We start from the raw sequence: 21,026 nt of genomic DNA, 5'->3' as shown, positions 1-21,026 counted from the left end.
AAAATAAACCTGCATTTTGGATGTGTATATGGCCTTATTTTAAATAAATAAGATTTATGAAGAGAAAGAGCCTACAGAATTAGTTTTGCTAGCATATTCTGAACATAGTTCATAATCCAGGTGAAGAGAAAAAAAATAGACTTTAATAAGTGTGTGTGTGTGTATATATGGCCTGCATATATAAACATATATATATATAAGTTTAAAAAAAGAAGAAAAAATACATACTTGCATCATGTATGGAATAGTTTTGCTGGATGCGATAATTCATAACCCTTGTTTTAGAGTAGAGTGATCACAGAGCATCTCTGAAACCTTGATGAGAGTGATAGGCCCTCTCCTCGGAGAAAATGCATACATGAACACATGCACATACTTGTGTAAGTAGTTAAGAAACCATGACCCCATAATTCCGTCGGACTCCAGGTTTAGAACTGTTGTTCTAGAGAGTGAGGAAAGAGCTAACATATATTGAATACAGATTATGTACCATATTTGAACCCAAGAGTTCTGACTGTCCAGAGTTATTTCCACTGCCTCCCAGTCAGCCATTAACACCATCACTTATTCCTTCCTGCCCAAGTTATACCAGATCTTCTAAGTATTATTTTCTTTACTAGTAGTACTCCCCAGTTAAACTTACATCAAAAGTGTCTTAAGATACTGGCTAGTGTGGTAAGGTCTTTTCTATAAACCAGTGTCAGTAGTAATTAAATTTCAAATGAGATAAAAGTAAACCAAAACATATATGTCTTTGAATTTAATACCTTTTGAAGGTGATTTTTATATGTTTGACTTTGAATTATAAATCTACTTGGACCCTGAATAATTTTTTCATCTTAAGGGAAGTAATGCATGGCTGAGCCTTGAGCATATGTATGGGATGGGTAGAAATAGAAAAATAAATATGACTTATTAATCTAGGAAAACTCATCCTTAATGAACTCAAGGAGTCTATTATAAATGTGATACTGAATGAATCCTTTTTACCAACACAGGGGGAACCACTTCATGACTAAAACTGTCAGTTTAAAGATTCCTAGCCTCATTTATTTGCCTAAAGGTGAACACAGTTTGGTTACTGGATAAGATCATGTCCCTGCCAGAGCAGTGTCTGAACCTCTGTCCACAAGGTCATGGCAGGCATGGGCTTCCAGGCATACAGAGAGAGATGAATAATCTAAGGACATGACTTGCTGAATGTGGTCTTTCTCTTTACTAGGCATTTGGGCCTGGACCTGGTACCACGAAAGGACTTTGAAGTAGTGGATTCGGACCAGATTAGTGTTTCAGATCTTTATAAAATGGTAAGAAATACAACATGGGGTAGCTTGTTCCTGTACACTTTTTTTTCTCCTTTATTATCCCTAATTACATTATGAAACAATATTGCTAAAACCATTCCTTTGTCTTTGTTTCAGTGTATGTAAAGGGTCTTCCTTTTGGGGCAGTATATATATCACATTTGCTTTCTAAATGGAATTACTGTGTAGGGTTGTTGGGCCTACTGTAATGTCTAGGGATCAGTTCTCAGTTGGTTTTGCTGGTGAACAGAGCTCCTTCAGCCTGCAGCAGTTACTAAAATTCCAGCTCTTCCCACTTCTTAAAAAAGAGAAAGTAGTTGAAGCTGGAAAGAGGCGGTTATAAATGTAGTGATTAACCCTAGAAATAATGTACCAGTATTTCTAAGAGAGACAGAAACTGATAAATCCTTAGCTGTCTGTTGATTATAAAAGTGTATTGAGTTGATTAATGACCAAGATTATATTTTACAGGCTGAATGAGAGGAACTTTAAAGGTACAAAATTTTAAAGTAAAACAAATAAACATCAGAAACCTCAGGTGACTGTTAAGCTTAGAGTAAGGTACTGGGTAAAACCTCACTTTGAGGAGTATATATTGGTGAGAATTTCAAGTTTTAGAAGTAAAAATTTCTCTTTAAGAAGGTGTAATAATTTTAGGGCACATAGAGGATGCAAAGTATGTCACCTGGTCAGGGACCATGGGAAATTTACCTAAATAATACACAAATAACATATCAGTTGCTTTGGTATACTTGCTTCTGTATATTAAAAGTATACAGAAGGATTTGTGTTGCCTTAACTATGCTCTGTGCAAAGTGATAGGTGTGAGATACAGAAATTAAAGGTGAACAAGACTTATTCCTTCCCTCAATACTATTGCCATCTAGGGTATTGGTTCCTAACACTTTCTGGATTATGGAGGATCACATGAAATTTCTCCCCAGGACATGCAAGTATGGTTTTGCATATAAAATGTTGCACTCAGTTTTAGGGAATTGATGGTTGCCTCTGAAGCCCATGCACAATTTCTGTGTTTAGAAATTATTCTAGTGGGATCAAGTAGACCACAAACAGTTGCCATATATGTGCTGCATGTCATAATTAAGATATACACTGATGCTTTTAGAGGGAGTGACTGATTTCTTGGGTCTGGGAAAAATCAGTGAAAGCTTCCAGAGGCAGTAATGCTTAAGGTGAGTCTTAAGGGATGATCAGGGCTTCACCAGGAAGACAAAAAGGAAAAACATTCCAAAATGGCACAGAGCGTAGAGAAGTGGTAACTCCAGGAAACTATAAGATATTTGGTAACTGACTTGTAAGTATATGTTAGCAATTGGGAGATAAGGCCACAAAGGCAGCAAGAGCTAGATGATGAAGAGCTTTGTAAGCCCCAAGTTGATAGAACTGATAGTCTGGCAGAACCAAGGGAATAACATGATTGGATGTGGGTTTTAAATGCTGACTCTGGAAAGACAAACATTATATGATACCACTTATATGTGGAATCTGAAAAATAGTACTTATTTACAAAATAAACAGACTCATAGACATAGAAAACAAACTTATGGTTACCGAAGGGGGAAGGAAGGGAGGAGGGATAAATTGGGAGTATGGTGCAGTATTAGATGTCTTCAGTACCCCCACTTTGAACAACTGATAGATCATTCAGACAGAAAATCAATAAGGAGGACACATTGGACTTGAACTATACTTACTACCAAATGGACCTAACAGACATATACAGAATATTCTTTTCAAAGTCAGTGGCATCTAAAGTGCACACAGAAAAATTTCCAGGATAGATCATGTTAGGCTGCAAAATAAGTCTTAACAAATTTAAGAAGGTCAAAATCATATTAAATATCTTTTCTGACCACAGTGATTTGAAAATAGAAATCAATAACAGGAAGAAAACCAGAAGACTCACAAATATGTGCCAGTTAAGCAATACACTCCTGAACAAACAGGGGATCAAAGAAGAAATCAAAAGGGAAATTAAAAATCTTGAGACAAACAATAATGGAAACACAACATGCTAAAACTTAGGTATGCAGCAAAAGGAATTCTAAGAAGGAAGTTTATAGTGATAAATGCCTACATTAAGCAAAGAAAAATAACTTAAATAACTGAACTTTATACTTCAAAGAACTTAGAAAAGAACAAACTAAGCCCAAAGTTAGCAGAAGGAAGGAGATAACAAAGATCAGAGAAAAAATAATGAATAGAAAAGATCAGTGAAACTAAGAGTTGTTTTTTTGAAAAGATAAATAAGTTGGCAAGCCTTTAGCTGGACTTAGCAAGAAAAAAAGAGGACATAAACAAAATAATAAATGAAAAAAAAAGACATTACAGCTGATACAGTAGAAATACAGATGATCATAAGAGACTGCTATGAACAATTATACACCAACAAATTGGACAACCTAGATAGAAACATACAGCCTACCAAGAATTTAATTATGAAGAAATAGGAAAACTGTACAGACCAATAACGAGTAAGGAGATTGAATCAGTAATCAAAAACTTCCCAACACATAAAAGCCCAGGGCCAGATGGCTTCATGGGTGAATTTTATCAAACATTTAAGAAGGATAAACGCCAATCCTTCTGAAGCTCTTCCAAAAAAAAGTTGAAGAGGAGGGAACACTCCCAAACTTATTTTAAAATGCCAGCATTTCCCTGATACCAAAGCCAGATAAAGACACAACAAGAAAAGAAAACTGCAGGCCAATATCCCTGATGAATATAGATATAAAATTTTTGAATAAAATGCTAGGAAACCAAATTCAGCACAGTAAAAAGATCATACACCATGATCAAGTGGGATTTATTTCAGGATGGAAGAATGGTTCAGCATCTGCAAATCAATCAATGAAATACACTACATTAACAAAAGATAAAAATCATATGATGACTTCAGAAGATGTAGAAAGCATTTGACAAAATTCAACATCCTTTAATGATAAAAACTCACAACAAAGTGGGCACAGAAGAAGCGCACTTCAACAAAATGAAGCCATATATGATAAGCCCACAGTTAACATCATACCTAACAACGAAAGGTTCGAAGCTTTCCCTCTAAGATCAAGAACGAGACAAGAGTGCCCACTCTCACTATTCCTATTCAGCATAGTACTAGAAGTCCTAACCAGAGCAATTAGGCAAGAAAAAGAACGAAAGGCATCCAAATGGGAAAGAAGTGAACTGTCACTATTTGCAGATGGCCTGATCTTCTATATAGAAAACCCTGAAGACTCTACCAAAAAGCTGTTAGAATAAACAAATTTAGTAAAGTTTCAGGATACAAAATAAACATACATAAGTTAATTTTTCAAAAATCAGAATACACTGTGAACTATCTGAAAGAGAAGTAAAACAGTCCCATTTACAATAGCATCAAAACAATAAAGTGTTTAGGAATAAATTTAACCAAGGAAGTTAAAGATCTGTATACTGCAAACTATAAGACATTGGTGAAGAAATTAAAGAAGATAAAAATAAATGGAAAGATATCCCATGCTCAAGAACTGAAAGAGTTAATATTGTTAAAATACCCATATTACCAAAGCCATCTATAAATTCACTGTAGTCCCTACCAAAATTCCAGTGGTATTTTCCACAGAAATAGAATAACCAATCCTAAAATTCATATGGAACCACAGTAGTCCCTGAATAGACAAAGCAATCTTGAGAAAGAATATAGCTAGAGGCATCACACTCCCTGATTTCGAACTATATTACAAATCTAAAGTGATCAAAACAATGTGGTACTGGCATAAAAACAGGTACATAGACCAATAGAAAAGATTGGAACAGAATCAAGATCCCAGAAATAAACCCACACATATACAGTCAAGTAATATTTTGAAAAGAGAGTCAATACGGGGAAAGGATAGTCTCTTCAGTGAATGTTGACAAAACTGGATACTCACATGCAGAAGAATGAAATTGTACGCCTGTCTTACCCTACTCGCAAAAATTAACTCCAAATGGATTAAGGATGTAAATGTTAGACTTGAAACCATAAATATCCATAAAGAAATGGGAAAAGCTGCTTGACGTTGGTGTTGGCAATGATCTTTTGGATGTGACATCAAGAGCACAAGCGACAAATGTAAAAATCAACAAATGGAACTATATCAAACAAGAAGAGCTTCTGTACAGCAAAATACACAATCAACAAAATGAAAACCTGCAGAATAGGAGAAAATATTTGCAAACCATATATATGATAAAGGGTTAATATTCAAAATATGTAAGGAATACTTCATAACAAAGATGAAATGACCTGAGTTTTTAAATAGCCAAAAGATCTTTTTTTCTGAAGAGGACATAGAAATATATGAAAAGGTGTTCGGTATCACTAATCACCAGGGAAATGCAAATCAAAACCATAATGAGATATTGTCTCAATCTGTTAGATATTACTTCATACCTGTTTGCCTACCATCAAATAAATGCTGGCAAGGATGTGGAGAAAAGAGAACTCTTGTGCATTGTTGGTGGAAATATAAATTTGTATAGCCACTATGGAAAACAGTATGGAGGTTCCTCAAAAAATAGGAAATAGAACTATCATGTAATTTACAAATTCCACTCTGGGTATATATTCAAAGAAATTGAAATCAGAATCTCAAAAGAGATAGCTGCATTTCCATATTCATTGAAGTACTATTCACAATATCTGAGACATAGAAACAACCTAAGTGTCCATCGATGAATGAAGGGGTAAAGAAAATATGGTGTATATATAAGATGGAATTATTATTCAGCCTATAAAATAGAAGGAAATCCTGCCATTTGTGGCATGGATGAACTTGGAGAGTACTATGTTAAGTGAAGTAAGTCAGATAGAGAATGGCAGATACTTTGTGATCTCACTTATATGTGGAATCTAAAAAGGCTGAACTCACACAGGCAGAGTAGATCAGGGGCTGGGGAATAGCGGAAACGAGGAGGTGTTGGTCAAAGTGTACAAACATCCAGTTATAAGAGCATTAAATCCTGGGGGTCTAGTGTACAGCATGGTGATTGCACTTAACAGTAATGTATTATATACTTGAAAGTTACCAAAGGAGTAGATCTTAAAAGTTCTCACCATGGTGACAGCAACAACATAAAGGTAATTATGTTAGGTGAAGGATGTGTTAACTGACCTCATTGTGGTACTCATTTTGCAATAAATACATATATACCTTAAACTTATACAGTGTTGTATGTCAACTATATCTCAGTAAAGCTAAAAACAAAAAACTTTCCCAGAACATAGATCTGAGTATCTAGGTTGAAAAGGCCCAACAAGTATTTATTGCTTAATCGTGAAATTTCAGCTCACTAAAGCTGAAAGCTTCCAGAGAGAAAAATATGTCACCTACTGAAGGATTGTTGTAAGAATAAGCATTTGTCTTCCTAATAGCAAAATTGAAAAGCAGACAATAATGAACAATTGCCTTTAAAACTATGAGGGAAAGTAAAATTCACCTTAGAATTCTGTATTTACTTAGCCACATTATCCATCAAGTAGCCTAAAGAAAATTTTGGTCATTCAGAATCTCCAACCAAACCAAACCTCTCTCTTAGATCCCTTTTCAGGAAACTACTGAGAAATGAATTATTTCTTTAAAGTGAAGGAGTAAACCAAAAGATGTTGACAAGTACCATCCAGGAAAGGGATTCTGACTCAAATGGAAGGTACAAAGAATTCTTAGGTTAACATCAGTGGAAAGTCCCAGGATGATAGTTGTGAAGTAGGCCTAGAGAATAACTGGTCAAGATTAAAGCAGAAGGGCAGCCAGGAGGGATATGTATTTAATATAAATACAAATCCCTGGAAGGTATTTTATAGAGCTGTTGGAGGGCGCAGGAAAAGGCCCTGTAATGTAAGTAAAACTAAGTAGCTTCAGTATAAAAGCAGATAGTAGTAGAAGAAAGAAAGTTTAATTTTAAATTTTAAATGAAGTATACTGCGTGACTCGGCAGTGAATCATATTTGACAGTTATAGTACAATAAAAAGGTTTTAACCAAAACATGTGAGATATTAAGAAGATGGATTAAGGGAAATGGATGTAAACAACTACAAAAATCCTCAGCTACTGTAATAAGAAGCCCATAGATAAATCTCAAATTGGATTTTAAAAAGTGCAGTGTAAATATGACATTTAGAAATATTTGATAAATTCTAGGAAAAAATACATTAAAGAGTTGAAAGCACTTATCTCTGGGGAATAGGATAAAGTGAACAGAGGACTGATACTTTTACTGCAAGCCTTTAGGGCTTTTAACTTTTCATTAATTAATGTTTTAATAGATTAATATTTATATTTCCACTTCTGGATTTTTAAATCAGTTGATTATTTACTAACAATCAAGCATCATTTCCTTGGTGATCCTGACCCAGATATATCTTATATTTCCTTGTGAGACATACAATACCTAACACAATTCCCAACATACATAGCAGGCAATTAATTGTGTTATTCAGTTAAATAGAATGTCTAAAGCTACACCGTTTTTTCCCCATATTGGTAGACCTTTGTGAACTAAATGGACCAGAGACTTGAAAAGGCTGAAAATGACTTCTCTGTGGGGTAAAATTTGGCAGAGGCAATAATGTAGTTCATACATTCCGTGATTAATTTGTATTTTGATGTATTTTTGCAAAGCACTTTGGATATAAAAATTATGATAGATACTTTGTTCCCTAGGAGGGTAAAGTGGGTAAAGTGTAGACTTAGGTAGCAAACATGGGAACATAATACATTACAGCTCTAACACAGGTGATGGTGGCTCTAAAGAGGGAAGTACCAGCTGGCCAGCTGAAGGCTGCATGACAACAGGGTAGTGTTTTTTCCTTACTGTGGAAGACGTTCCAAAATGCTAGTTCCAGTGCCATTCTCTGGCCACTTGTGTGAGGTGCTTTCAGACTAGGCTGAAAAGTTCTCCCCAGATTTGATGCCTCTGAAGTTGTCAGCTGGGATGTTTTACACTGAAATTAGCTGTAAACTCCCATATACAGTTATAATTGAACATTTATGTTTGAGATTGGTAGTCATTTTTAAGAGTGAGTAAATTCACTTGAGAAAAATGACTTAGTGTAGCCCCTGAAAATAAGATAATGGAAAATATTTTAGGCCAGTAATCTTCCCAGTGCAATATGGGTCAGTAAACCATAGAAAGCTTGATATGTTTTGAAAGCCTGATTTTTTAAAAGCTTTTTTATAACCTGTTATATATAAAGTTTTCTCTTGTACATATACATTCTATGTGATGATTTCCCCAGTTGGTGAAAACCTGTTTTTGTTATATTTAATATGTATCATGGAAACATATAGTCCCATGGAATGAACATTAATCATTAATAATAATCAATGTAGCTAATAGTGCACATGAATATTTAATAATTAGCAAATATAGCTGGTGAGATACACTTAAATTAATATTTAATTAATATTAATTTTATTTAAGTTTTATTTAGAGTTAAATGTGTATATTTGTTAAAGAAATGAAACCATTCTGCTTAGCAACCATATTTCTTACCCACAGTTCACCAAATGAGCGCTGTCTCACAACCTCTAGGACCAAAAGGGAGCAGGATAGAAACTCGCATTTTTAAGTCTACCAGGACCAGAGAGTGAATGTGTGTGAACCCACCATTCTTGCTAACCAGGGTTTGCTTCTAAATGTGACTGACTTTTCTGAAATAACTAATAATGAAGAAGAATACCAATAATGAGAAGAAAACTAATTATAGATAACAGTGACCAACCACGTACAGTGTGTACTGGGCTGGGTTAATCTGCACAGAACCCTGTGAGGTTCAGCATAAAATGCTGTCCTCACTTTACAGATGAGGAAAAAATAAGTCAAGATTTAAAACCAGGATGTCCTGACTTGCACTTAGGTCCCTGACTACTATGTCATGCTGCTTCCCCGTCATGAAATTTTAGCCTCACAGTAATCTTGTGAGGAAGATAATAAAAGCTTTTATTTAAATTTTACAGTTGAGGAAAATGTCTCTTGAGAGAGTGAGCAATTTGTCCTATTTGCATGTAGCTGGGATTGCGATCTACTTCTAACTTTAGGCAGCAACAAAGAAACAGCATGGAGAGATGTTAGGGAGGGACTGCCTTGTGATTAAAGGCTATACCTTCTCCCATGTGGTGAGCCTGAAGAAGGTGGATCACACAGTGTAGGACGTGACGCAGTGTGTGGTGAGGACAGTGGCAAAGCAAAAATCTAGTAGCAAGCACCCACCTGTGAATTGGCTGGTACTCTAAAATGAAAGGGCCTGGATTTGGATCCAGACTTTGCCACCTTCTTGCTGTGTGGGACCCTTAGCATGTTAACTTCTTTACACTAAGCCTTAGTTTCCTCCATCAAATACAAATAATATTTGTCTAACAAGGTTATTAGGATTAAATGAGATCATATATGTAAAAGACATATCAGTGCCTAACATATAGAAGGTGCTTAATTAAAGTTAGTTTCCTTCCCAGTTGAGTGAAATTTCTTTCTTTCTTTCCATAGCATTTGTCAAGCCGGCAGAGCGTACAGCAAAGCACATCCCAGGTAAGCAGCTTAACCAGGCCTCGCAGTTTGTTCCCTCAGTTCTTATGACAAAATAGAGATGCAGCAGGAAATGACAGACACTGCTGACTTCCTGATTGTGTGGTGCCTCTCCTCTAAGGAGCCCTGACCTCCAGCTAGATTTAGCAAGTCTCCACTCCTCTGTGCAAATTTACATAAGCACAATGGAAACAAAGTAGACTGAGAGACTAAAATGAATCAGTCTGCAAACATCAAAATAGTATTCAGAATGGTATTTAGTATTAACATCTAACAGTGTAAATCAAGTGCATCACGATCATGACAGCAACTCTAAGAAATGACCTTGGAAATAGTTGTCTGGAGAATTTAGATGTTTCTAACCTGGTAGAGATTTTGAGTTCACGCAGAAGTTGAAATTACTGTTCCCATATCTCCTTCACTCTGTTTACTTTTCCCAGCTGCATATTTGCCCACTTCAGACCACACATATTGGTACAGCATCTGCTACTAGCAAAGAGAACACCTTCAGTCAATCTCTCTCTCTCAAATAGTCCCCTTCAGCGTATGAGGAGAGTTAATCAGTTAGTTTTAGTTTTATTTATGATCAATATAATGACTAACTAAAATAAAAATCACTGTTTTTTGCCTTCCTCATTAGGTAGATACAATGCGCCCACGTCATGGTGAAACCTGTCGGATACCAGTGCCACATCACTTCTTCCTCAGCCTGAAGAGTTTCACCTACAATACCATTGGGGAGGATACCGATGTCTTCTTTTCCTTATATGATATGAGAGAAGGCAAGCAGATCAGGTAAAAGTTATTAGAAGTTCTGGTGAGGTTGAGACTCTAGTAGGATGGTGTGTCCTGGTTCATAGGCATCTCTGGACTTCGGAGAAGATAGATGCACAGACAAGGCAAAACAAGATAAAGTAACCTCCCCTTATTTAGCTGAGAGTTTTGCCTCAAATCCCAGTGTACCTTGAAGTCATGTGTGGGCACTTTTGTATCTTGTGCCTATTTCCACATGGAAGCTCAAATCCTGATCTTGGCCATCACCACCTCAGGGAGAGAAAAGGATGCATCTATTCAATGCCAGAGAAAACACATAGGATAAACATAGAACAAAGCAAATTCAGCAAAGAGGCCCAGCTCTTGAATGCAGGAGACCCTGAGCTCTGCTCTCCTACATGTAGAGGAGAGGGTTCACAGGGAAATTGTCTAATGTCCTGTCTGAGAGCAGCCCCAGTCCTCACTATCAGTCTACGTTGTGAAAGGAAGGGCATCTTCTGGGCAAAAGGGAAAGCTGGCCTGACTCCATCACTGCTCTTTGTCTTGGATTGGAGGAGTAGCCACAGAAAGGGACTGACATGCATTAGACCATGTTTCTTGACAGAACAGTGAGACCCTTAGACATAAGCAACTGCAGCAGTGCTTTTTCCCTTGAAAGGTAGGGAGAAATCAAGGAAACACTCTAGCCTTCTCTTCCTCTAGAGGCTAGCCAAGGTTCTGAATGGATGAGATGCCCTTTGTAGCCAACTTGGAATTTTTGGAAGCCCAGGCATTTCTCTGTGGTTATTTTCTAGATGGGGCCAAGAGAAAATAAGTCTTGGGATATTTTTATATTGCTTGGGGACTTTCTGTGTTGAGTGCTTTATGGGTATTTTGTTGTTGTTGTTTTACTTAATAGCATTTTGAAATCAGTGGTTTCACTTTCCCAGTTGCATGTTACATGTGGCAAAATGAAAAATGAAAGTTGTAACAGAGTACAAAAGAGAAGCAGTTAATTTGCATGTTTCACAGTGCCTCTAATCTTATCCCTCCTCCCCACCAAAATTAAAGCACTGTGCTTCATTCTGGCATAAGAATAAAATAATACTCTCATTGACGAGGGCATGTGGGTTTTCCTTGCCTCCAGTGGCTCCCAGTATGTGCTTCTAGGAAAACTGTGGTAGAGGACGTGGTAGTGATGGTGATGGAAGCTCTAGCTGCTGCACAGGCAAGATTTACAGGCCAGGCAGGGCTGTGTGGACATAGATTCTGGCTGTTCTTATTTTTCTGCTAGACTAGAAGATTGTAAACTTTATTATTTATGTTTGTGTGTGAAAAAATCCTTTCTTCAAGATAAATTTTCTAAGAAAGTCCAATAAATTTTTAAATGACCTAATCATTTACAGCAACTCTACAAAAATTTTTTCTTAGTTTTTCCAATTTCTTCTTTTAAAATGTTTTATTGTTTCTTTTTTTTAACATTTTTTATTGATTTATAATCATTTTACAATGTGTCAAATTCCAGTGTTCAGCACAATTTTTCAGTCATTCATGGACATATACACACTCATTGTCACATTTTTTTCTCTGTGAGTTATCATAACATTTTGTGTATATTTCCCTGTGCTATACAGTGTAATCTTGTTTTGTTTTATTGTTTCTTGAGACTAAATTATAAGTAATAAATCCAAAGATAAAACAACTAGTGCATTGATGATCCTGCCTGGAACTACTCCACTGTTGAAGGAAAAGGGGAAATAACAGGAATCACATCATGCCCCTGCCTCTGCCTTACCTAGTACCCCATGGAACCACTGAAAGTCCATGGTTGCAGTTTGAAAATGAGAGCATACTACTTTGAGTGCCAGGGACTGTCTTCTCTCTCTGTGATCTGAGCACCACACACAGTGCCTGTGTCCAGTACGTTCTTTTTTGGGCTTACTGCACAGAGAAGAACCAGGCCCAGTAAAGGCACCCTCCTGCTCTGGTTTATAATCCGTGCAAGATCATCAATGCCCCAGTAGTTTTATCTTTGGATTTATTGTTTGTAATTTAGTCTCAAGAAATAATAAAACATTTTAAAAAAAGAAATGTTTAAAAAAATTTTTGTAGAGTTGCTGGCAATGATTAGGTCATTTAAAAATCCCCAGATATTAGAGAACTATACCACCTTCACATAATAAAATTGTAAGATTCTCAGTTGAAAATATCAATTTTCTTCAGTTTTGAGAGTGAACTAATAAGTAGAATTTTAGATTTAGGTTTAATCAATAAATGTTCTTCTTTCCATTAGGATTTGTGTACTTGTATAAGCCCTCAAAGATTTTAGGTCATTGGGCTGGTGTTACTAGATAAATATGCTTTCATTATGATTAGGTATTAAACTGGTCATACATTACTTTCTCAAAGCAGTTATCAGAAGTCACAAAAGGTTAGGGATGTATTACATCAAGTGTTCAGAGTGCTGAAACAGAGCTATCAGTTTAATTATTTCTGCTCCTCAAGATAACTCCTTGAGTGACTGTCTTTCCAATCCAATATTGCTAATCTAATCTCCAATCAAATGGTGCTAGTCTAGTGTTCAGTATTGCCGGGACACTCTTACCTTTGTGCTAAAGAACGCATGTGAGCAGGGGAACAGGCTAAAGAAAAAACCAGCTATTCCTCTACTGTAAGTTTCATTGCTGATTCCATAGGCAAACCTCGGGGGTCTAAAGTGAATGATAAATTGCAAATCCACATAGCACATTCTGATATATGTTGACTGATGAGTATTAGATGATCTACTGGAGAGCAGGAGCAGCAGCTGATAGGATAGGGCGTTGGCAGCTTTAACTATTTCTTGTGACATTTCATCGTTCCAAACAGAGTCATAAATATTTAGCCTTGAAACCTAAATCTCTAAGTAAGACCTCCCCCGGAGCTTCAGGTCCTGTTTCCTGCCAGACATAGTCCCTGGATGTCCTTCAGACACTTCTACCTCAACATATCTAAGCTGCATTCACTTTCTTTCCTCACACATATACTTCCTCCTGTGTTCTTTAAATCAAGTGAGAGGCATTATTGTTTGATCAGAGATCCAGGTCAGAAACTTAGGAGTCCTCTTAGGCTCCTCCTTCTCTATCTCCTCTTCTCAATTAATCACTGTATTCTGTTAACTTCTATCTTGTAATATCAGTCAGATCACTGCCTGCAGTTTATCCTTGCTGTCACCCCAGATCCTTCACATTTCTTCTGAAACATAGACTCCCTGAATGTCTCTTCTTACCCTAAGTTATTCTTCACACCACCATCATAATTCTCTAAAAAATGCAAATTGTTCATGTCAGTTCCCGCATAACCACATAATTGTTCATGCTGCTCTCAGTAAAGCTCTTGTGATTTAGCATGGCATAAAAGGTATAATTCTGCCTACTTCTCTAACCGTATTTCATGCATCCTCTTTTGCCCTGATGACTTATTTGGCTTTTTCTAAACATGCCTTACTCTTTTATGCCTCCCTACTTTTGTTGGCTTGGTAAATTCCATTTTTATTGCCTATGTCTCAACACTGAACTGTAAGCATCAAGAGAACAGAGATTTTTTTTTTTTAATCTGACTCACCGGAAAATTCCTTGAACATAGGAAGAGTATTGGCGTATAGTAGGTACTCAGTAGTTATTTGTTGAATGAATGAGTAGTCTACTTAAATGTAGCAACAAACCTAGTTATTTCTCTTACCACTTCCCTCTTTCTCTCTCTCCCTCCCTCTCTGTAAAACATATAACTCAGTGGTTTTTAATGTAAGAGTCAAGGAGAGTTTTACTGTAATTATTGAATCCAGCCAAGTGAAAAAATGATTAGTTCAATTTTGGCTATGTTGAATTTGAGGGGATTGCTAGACAAACCACAGGCCATGTGGTTGGGGCATCTGGGATACAGGTAAGCTGTCACAAATGAAGATGAGAATTTTCATAGGCATAGTTCCTGCATGCAAAAACAAAGCTGTCTAAAAATGTGATAGCATGTGAGAAGAGCAAAGAGCAAAACACAGGAAATATTTCAGTTATTAAGAAAACACTTTATGTAACTAACGTGCAGTGTGCTGTCAGGTAATGTAGGAGTTCATTTAAGGTTGGGGGAGAAGAGCAAGTAAAAGAGAAGAAACATTAAACAAAGCTGAAGGCATCACATTTCTTGATTTCAAAATATTTACAAAGCTACAGCAATCAAAACAGTATGGTACTAACACAACATTGTAAACTAACTATACTTCAATTGAAAAAACATTATGATACTGTCATAAAAACAGATACAAAGACTTGTGGAACAGAATAGACAGTTTGGAAATAAACCCACACATATACAGTCAACTGATCTTTGACAAAGGTGCTAAGAATACACAATGGGGAAAGGATAGCCTCTTCAATAAATGGTGTTGGGAAAGCTGGACACCCATATGCAAAAGAATGAAATTTTACCTTTGTAACACACACAAAAATCAACTCAAAATGGATTAAAGACTTAATGTAAGACCTGAAACCATAAAGCTCCTAAAAGGAAACAGAAAAAAAGCTTATGACATTGGCCTTGACAATGATTTTTTGGATACAACACCAAAAGAATAAGCAACAAGAGCAAAAGTAGACAAGTGAGATTATATCAAAATTAAAAATTTCATTCTGTACAGCAGAGGAAACAATCAAGAAAATGAAGGCAACCTATAAAATGGGAGAAAATTTTTGCAAAATAATATCCAAATCGGGTAAGGGATTAATATCCAAAATATATAAAGAACACAACTTAAAAACATAAAAACAAACAGAGCAATTAAAAAGCTGACAGAAGAACTAAACATTTTTCTGAAGAGAACATCAAAATGAAATGTTGCTCAGCATCACTAATCATCGGGGAGACGCAAATAAAAACCAAAATGAGATATCACCTCATACTGGTTAGAATGACTCGAGGATATGGTGAAAAGGGAACCCTGATATACTGTGGATGGGAATGTAATTTAATCCAACCACTGTGGAAAACAATATGGAGGTTCCTCAGAAATTAAAACTAGATCTACCATATGATCCGGCAACTCCACTTCTGGATATATACCCAAAGGAAATGAAAACATGATTTTGACAAGATAATGCACACTCATGTTCATCACAGCATTATTTACAATGATCAAGATACGGAAACAACCCAAATGCCTGTGGATGGATGAATGGATAAAAACAATGTGTTATATATACACAATGGAATATTACTCAGCCATGGGAAAGGAGGATGTCCTACTATTTTCAGCAGTATGGATGAATCTTGAGTACATTATGCTAAGTGAGTTAAGTCACACAGAGAAAGTATGGTATCACTTACATGTGGAATCTAAAGAAGTCAAATGGGGGAAAAAAGAATACAATGGTGATTGCCAGGGGATGTGAGGGGGGAATAAGATCAGTGGTGTTTAAGAGTACAAACTTGTAACAAGTAGTAAATAAGCTATAGAGATCTAACATACAGTATGATTAATAAAAGACAATAATATTGTACTATGATGCAGTGTGATAAGTGTTGCTTCAATGGCAATCATGTTACAATATATAAATATATCAAAGTAACACTGTACAGCTTAAGTTTACAAAATGTATCATGTCAAATTTATCAAATTAAAAAAAAAAAGATTAATGTTGGGGAGGATGTGGAGAAAAGGAAACCCTTGTACACTGCTGATGATGTAAACTAATGCAGCCACTATGGAAAACAATATAGGGGTTCCTCAAAAAATAGACAATAGAACTGTCCTATGATACAGCAATCCCACTTCTGGGTAAATGTATATATATACAAAGGAATTGAAATTAGGATCTCAAAGAGATAGCTGCATTCCCATGTTCATTACAGCATTATTTATAACAACCAAACAAGGAAGCAACTTAAGTTCCTACCAGTGGATGAATGGATAAAGAAATCTGTAGTATATACATACAGTGGAATATTGTTTAACCTTTAAAAAGAAGGAAATCCTGCCATTTGTAGTAAGATGGATAAACTTGGAGGATATTGTGCTTCATGAAATAAGCCAGATACAGAATAGATACTATGTAATACCACTTATATGAGGAGTCTAAACAGTCAGACTCTTAGGAGGAGAGAGTACAGTAGTGATTACTGGAGCCTAGGGGGAGAGGGAAATGGGGAGGTGTTAATTAAAGGGTACTTTTTCAGTTATACAAGATGAGTAAATTCTAGAGATCTACAATACAGCGTGGTGCCTACAGATAACTTATACTTAAATTTTTGCTAAGAGGATAAATCTTTTGTTAAGTGTTCTTATCTCGCAGTATAAATAAATACTAATAGGTAAAGTGAAAGGAAACTTCTGGAGATGATGGGTATGTTTATGGCTTAGATTGTGGTGATGGTTTCATGGGTGCATGCTTATCTCCAGACTCTTCCAGTTGTATACATTAAATATATACAGCTTTTCATATGTCAATCATGCCTCAATAAAGTTTAAAAAAAAAGAATTGTGGAGAAATGTGACTTTTTCTAGGAAGTGTTACATCTGACATCTGTGTAAGACAATGAGATGTATATGTATTTTCTATGTCATCACATAACCAGTATGACAAACATTATGCAGATTTTCTTCACTTGTGCTTTGAAACAGAATTTTCTAAGATAATCTGTGATCTCATTACAGACAAATAAAATTGTCTTTTTTTGAAATAAAAAAAGAAATTACCTTATTCTCATTTTTTTATTAAATGGCATTTATCACATTCTATATAGTTTAGTCATTTATTGTGTTTATCATTTATTGTCTATTTCCCCATTTTGTCTCTTCCTGGGCAGGGATGTATTTTGTTCACTAAGGTACCTGTGTGCCTGGAACACTTCTTGTCACCTAGTAAGTGTTCAGTAAATATTTGTTGAGTAAATGAGTGTAACTATCCAGAATGCTGCAAAGAGATAAAAAGGAAATGAAGAATGTGAAAGTATTAAGGTACATGGAGAATAGAATGAGAAAGGGTAATTAACATCTAGAATCACAGAAAAGGAGAAAAGTAAAAAATGAGAAGATGTACTTCAAGAAATAATGGCTGATAATTTTTCATCATTGATGAAAGGCATGAAGACACAAATATAAGGCTGCTTGTTTGCTTTGCTCTTACAAGGTTCCTGTTTGGGAGCCATGCACTTTGACAATTGTTAGAGGATGAAGAAGCCAAGGGTGTTAAACAGAACTTGCCCTCATTACCGCCACCTCACTCAATGGTAAATTTACAACATCCAAGTTGGGCCAAAATTAAAATGCTTTGTTCTTAACAAATACAGTATACGTTGGGAAAAGCCATGAAGCCCACTGATGGTTTATGGTATCTTGATTAAAGGTTTCACCAGTATCAAAAACGAAGAAGCCTTTTAAACTATTTGACTTTCTCTTTTTTATTGAAGTATAGTTGGTTTACAATGTTGTGTTAGTTTCTGATGTACAGCATAGTGATTCAGTTACACATATTCAGTATATATATATTCCTTTTCATATTCTTTTTCATTATAGGCTATTACAGAGTATCGAATGTAGTTAGCTGTGCCAGCAGATACTACTATTAGACTTTTTAAACACTGTTGCACATAGATTCAATTAGATTTTAAATTTAAAAAGTAAAGGTATTCACAGAATTCCTTAGGTTCCCTCACCCAACTTAAAGTCAGATGAGACCTTAAATACTGTCAAGGACTTCCATTGACACAGCACCCTTATGGAAGAGCCATGGTATAGCTGTTCCTTTAGCTGCTTCCCAACACTGACCTTTGTGAACAGCTGCCCAAGCATTGTTTGAGGGTTTGTCAGTAAATGGGTGCCTTTCTGTGCCCCTCAGTTTTGCTGAGTCTCTCCTCCACTTTTACACTCTAGTTGTCAACAAACCAGATCATTGGCAATTCCCCTGCCCCCAGATAAAGAAAAATAAATGAATTACATTTTCAGCTTAGGATATTAGAAAAAGAAAAATAAACCTAAAGAAAGTAGAAGAAAGTAATACAATAATAGAACTTAAAGAAATAAACAATAGAGAGGATCAATAAAATAAAAACTGATTCTTTGGGAAAAAACTTTAAAAAATAGACATACTAGTAGCAAGGGTAATCAAGAAGAAAGGCAAACTATAAGTATTAAAAATTTTATGGAACATTTTTAATTGATGTAAGAGTCACAAAACAAAATTAATCATTTTAAAGTGAGCAGTTGAATGTCATTTATTACATTCGCAATGTTGTGCAACCACCACCTCTGTTTAGTTCCAAAACATTGTCATCATCCCCAAAGGAAGCCCTGATAAACAGTTGTTCCTCATTCTCATTCATTCCTCCGCACCCCACTCCTGGAAGCTACCAGTCTGCATTCCATCTCTATGGATTTATCTGTTCTAGATATTTCATATAAGTGGATTCATACAGTGTGTGACCTTTTGCATCTGGAGTAATTTCACTTACGTTTTTAGGTTTTTTCATGTTGTTGCATGCATAAGGACCTCATTTCTTTATATGGCTGAATAATATTTCATTGTATGGTCATGCCACAATTTGTTTATTCAGTCATTCGTTGATAGACAGTTGTACTGTTTCTACCTTTTGGCTGTAGTGAAAAGTGCTGCTATAAACATGTATGTATGTGTATTTGTTTGAGTGCCTGTCTTCTGTTCTTTTAGGTTTATATATTGGTTTTAGGTATACACCTAGGAGTGGAACTGCTGGGTTATACAGTAATTCTGTATTTAACTTGAGAAACTGCCAAACTGTTTTCCACAGCAGCTGAACCATTTTACATTACTACCAGCAATGTATGAGGTTTCCAGTTTCTGCACATGCTCATCAGTGCTTGCTATTTTCTGGGTTTTTTTCCCTCCTCACTGTAACTTAAGTTGCATTTTCATGATGACTAATGATGGGAGCACATTTTCATGTTTTTAACCATTTGTGTATCTTCCTTGGAGAAATGTGTATTCAAGTCCTTTGCCCACTTTTAATTGGATGATTTGTCTTTTTGTTGAGTTTTAAGAGTTCTTTATGTTTCCTAGATACTAAGCCCTTATCTGATATATGATTTCCAAATCTTTCCCCTCCTGTAGGTTATCTTTTCACTTTCTTGATAGTGTCTTTTGATGCACAGCGGTTTTTGATGAAGCCTTGTATCTTTTTTTTTTTTTTGCTTGTATTTTTGGTGTCATGGTACACATTTTTAAATTGTATACATATACTATGAACAATTTGATACCAATAAATTTGTGCTCATATGTATAAGAATGCTGTTTTTGTAATAGCAAATATCTTAAGGCAGTCTAAATGTCCATAAGAGAAGAGAGGACTAAATAAGTAATAGTTTAGCCTTTGAAAAGATTGAGGTGAAAACAGGTGAGAGGGGGACTGAATTAGTTTTCTGTTGTTGCATAACAAATTAAAACAAATGTAATGGATTACAAAATTTCCCATTTTTTTAGTTCATAGTTCTGTAGGTTAGAAGTCTGCCAGGGCATTCTGGGTTCTTTGTTCAGGTTATCACAAGGCTGAAGTCAAAGGGTCAGTTGAGTTGTATTGTAATCTGAAAGCTGTAGGGGAAAATTTACTTACAAGTTTATGGTTTGTTATTGGCAGGATTCAGTTTCTTACGGTTGTCAGATAGAGGTTCCAGTTTCCTTGCTGGCTGTCAGCTGGGAACTGCTCTTAGCTCCTAATGGCCACCTGATTTTCTTGCTGTATAGCCCTCTGCATCTTCAGGTTAACAGCAACATCCTTCCCATGCCTTAAATCTCTTACTTTTCTGCAATTAGTGGGAGAAAATTCTGTGCTTTTAAAGGACTCATGGAATTAGGTCAGGCTCATCCACATAGTCTTCCTATTTTATGGTCAACTGTACCGTATAACATAACCTAATGCTGGGGTTAAAAGTCATCATACTTACAGTCCCAAGGATTATGCAACCCTAGGATTACTGGGGGGAAGTTTAGGAGACCATTTGAGGATTCTGCTTAAAACAGGGACTGCTTCTACATAAACATGTTCTATATAAGAAAGAAAGTTAATGAAATACTGTTCAGTGAAAATAGCAAGTTTACAACTGTATTATAGTTCGACTTGTCTTTGTGAGGAAAAACTATATATGTCTATATACATAAATATGTATTATAATAATATATTAAGAGGCTAAAATTTTTTAAAAGTCCTTGAACTGACAGATTTGAAGTTTTGATAGTAATTGTTTCTTAAAGTAGCTGACAACAGTCTTAAGGGAAAAATAGTTATAGCAAATTATAACAAATATTGGTTTTGCTGTATGAGTAGAAAAATATGAAAAAAATTTGTCATTTGTACTTCTCCCCTTCTTCCAGCCTTCTGGCTTGGTAGCCTGGAACAAAGATCTG

The 21,026-nt window shown here is 35.8% G+C and overlaps 1 protein-coding gene across 9 annotated transcripts in view; it reads left to right on the top strand.

Annotated features, from left to right (window-relative positions):
* Window positions 1–21,026, top strand: part of DOCK3 (dedicator of cytokinesis 3) — a 299,241-nt gene that overhangs the window by 134,922 nt on the left and 143,293 nt on the right. For 8 of the 9 annotated variants that reach the window (XM_032458413.1, XM_032458418.1, XM_032458411.1 and 5 more), the window contains exons 7-9: window positions 1,223–1,307; window positions 9,832–9,873; window positions 10,511–10,665. In XM_032458413.1, coding sequence (XP_032314304.1) covers window positions 1,223–1,307; window positions 9,832–9,873; window positions 10,511–10,665 — 282 coding nt within the window. Of the gene's footprint in view, window positions 1–1,222; window positions 1,308–9,831; window positions 9,874–10,510; window positions 10,666–21,026 lie in introns of those variants that run through there. The other variant, XM_032458419.1, reaches the window with a different exon arrangement.

This window comes from Camelus ferus, chromosome 17 (genome assembly GCF_009834535.1).
Source record: "Camelus ferus isolate YT-003-E chromosome 17, BCGSAC_Cfer_1.0, whole genome shotgun sequence".
Lineage (NCBI taxonomy): Eukaryota > Metazoa > Chordata > Mammalia > Artiodactyla > Camelidae > Camelus > Camelus ferus.
This window is presented reverse-complemented; position numbering and strand designations above follow the sequence as displayed.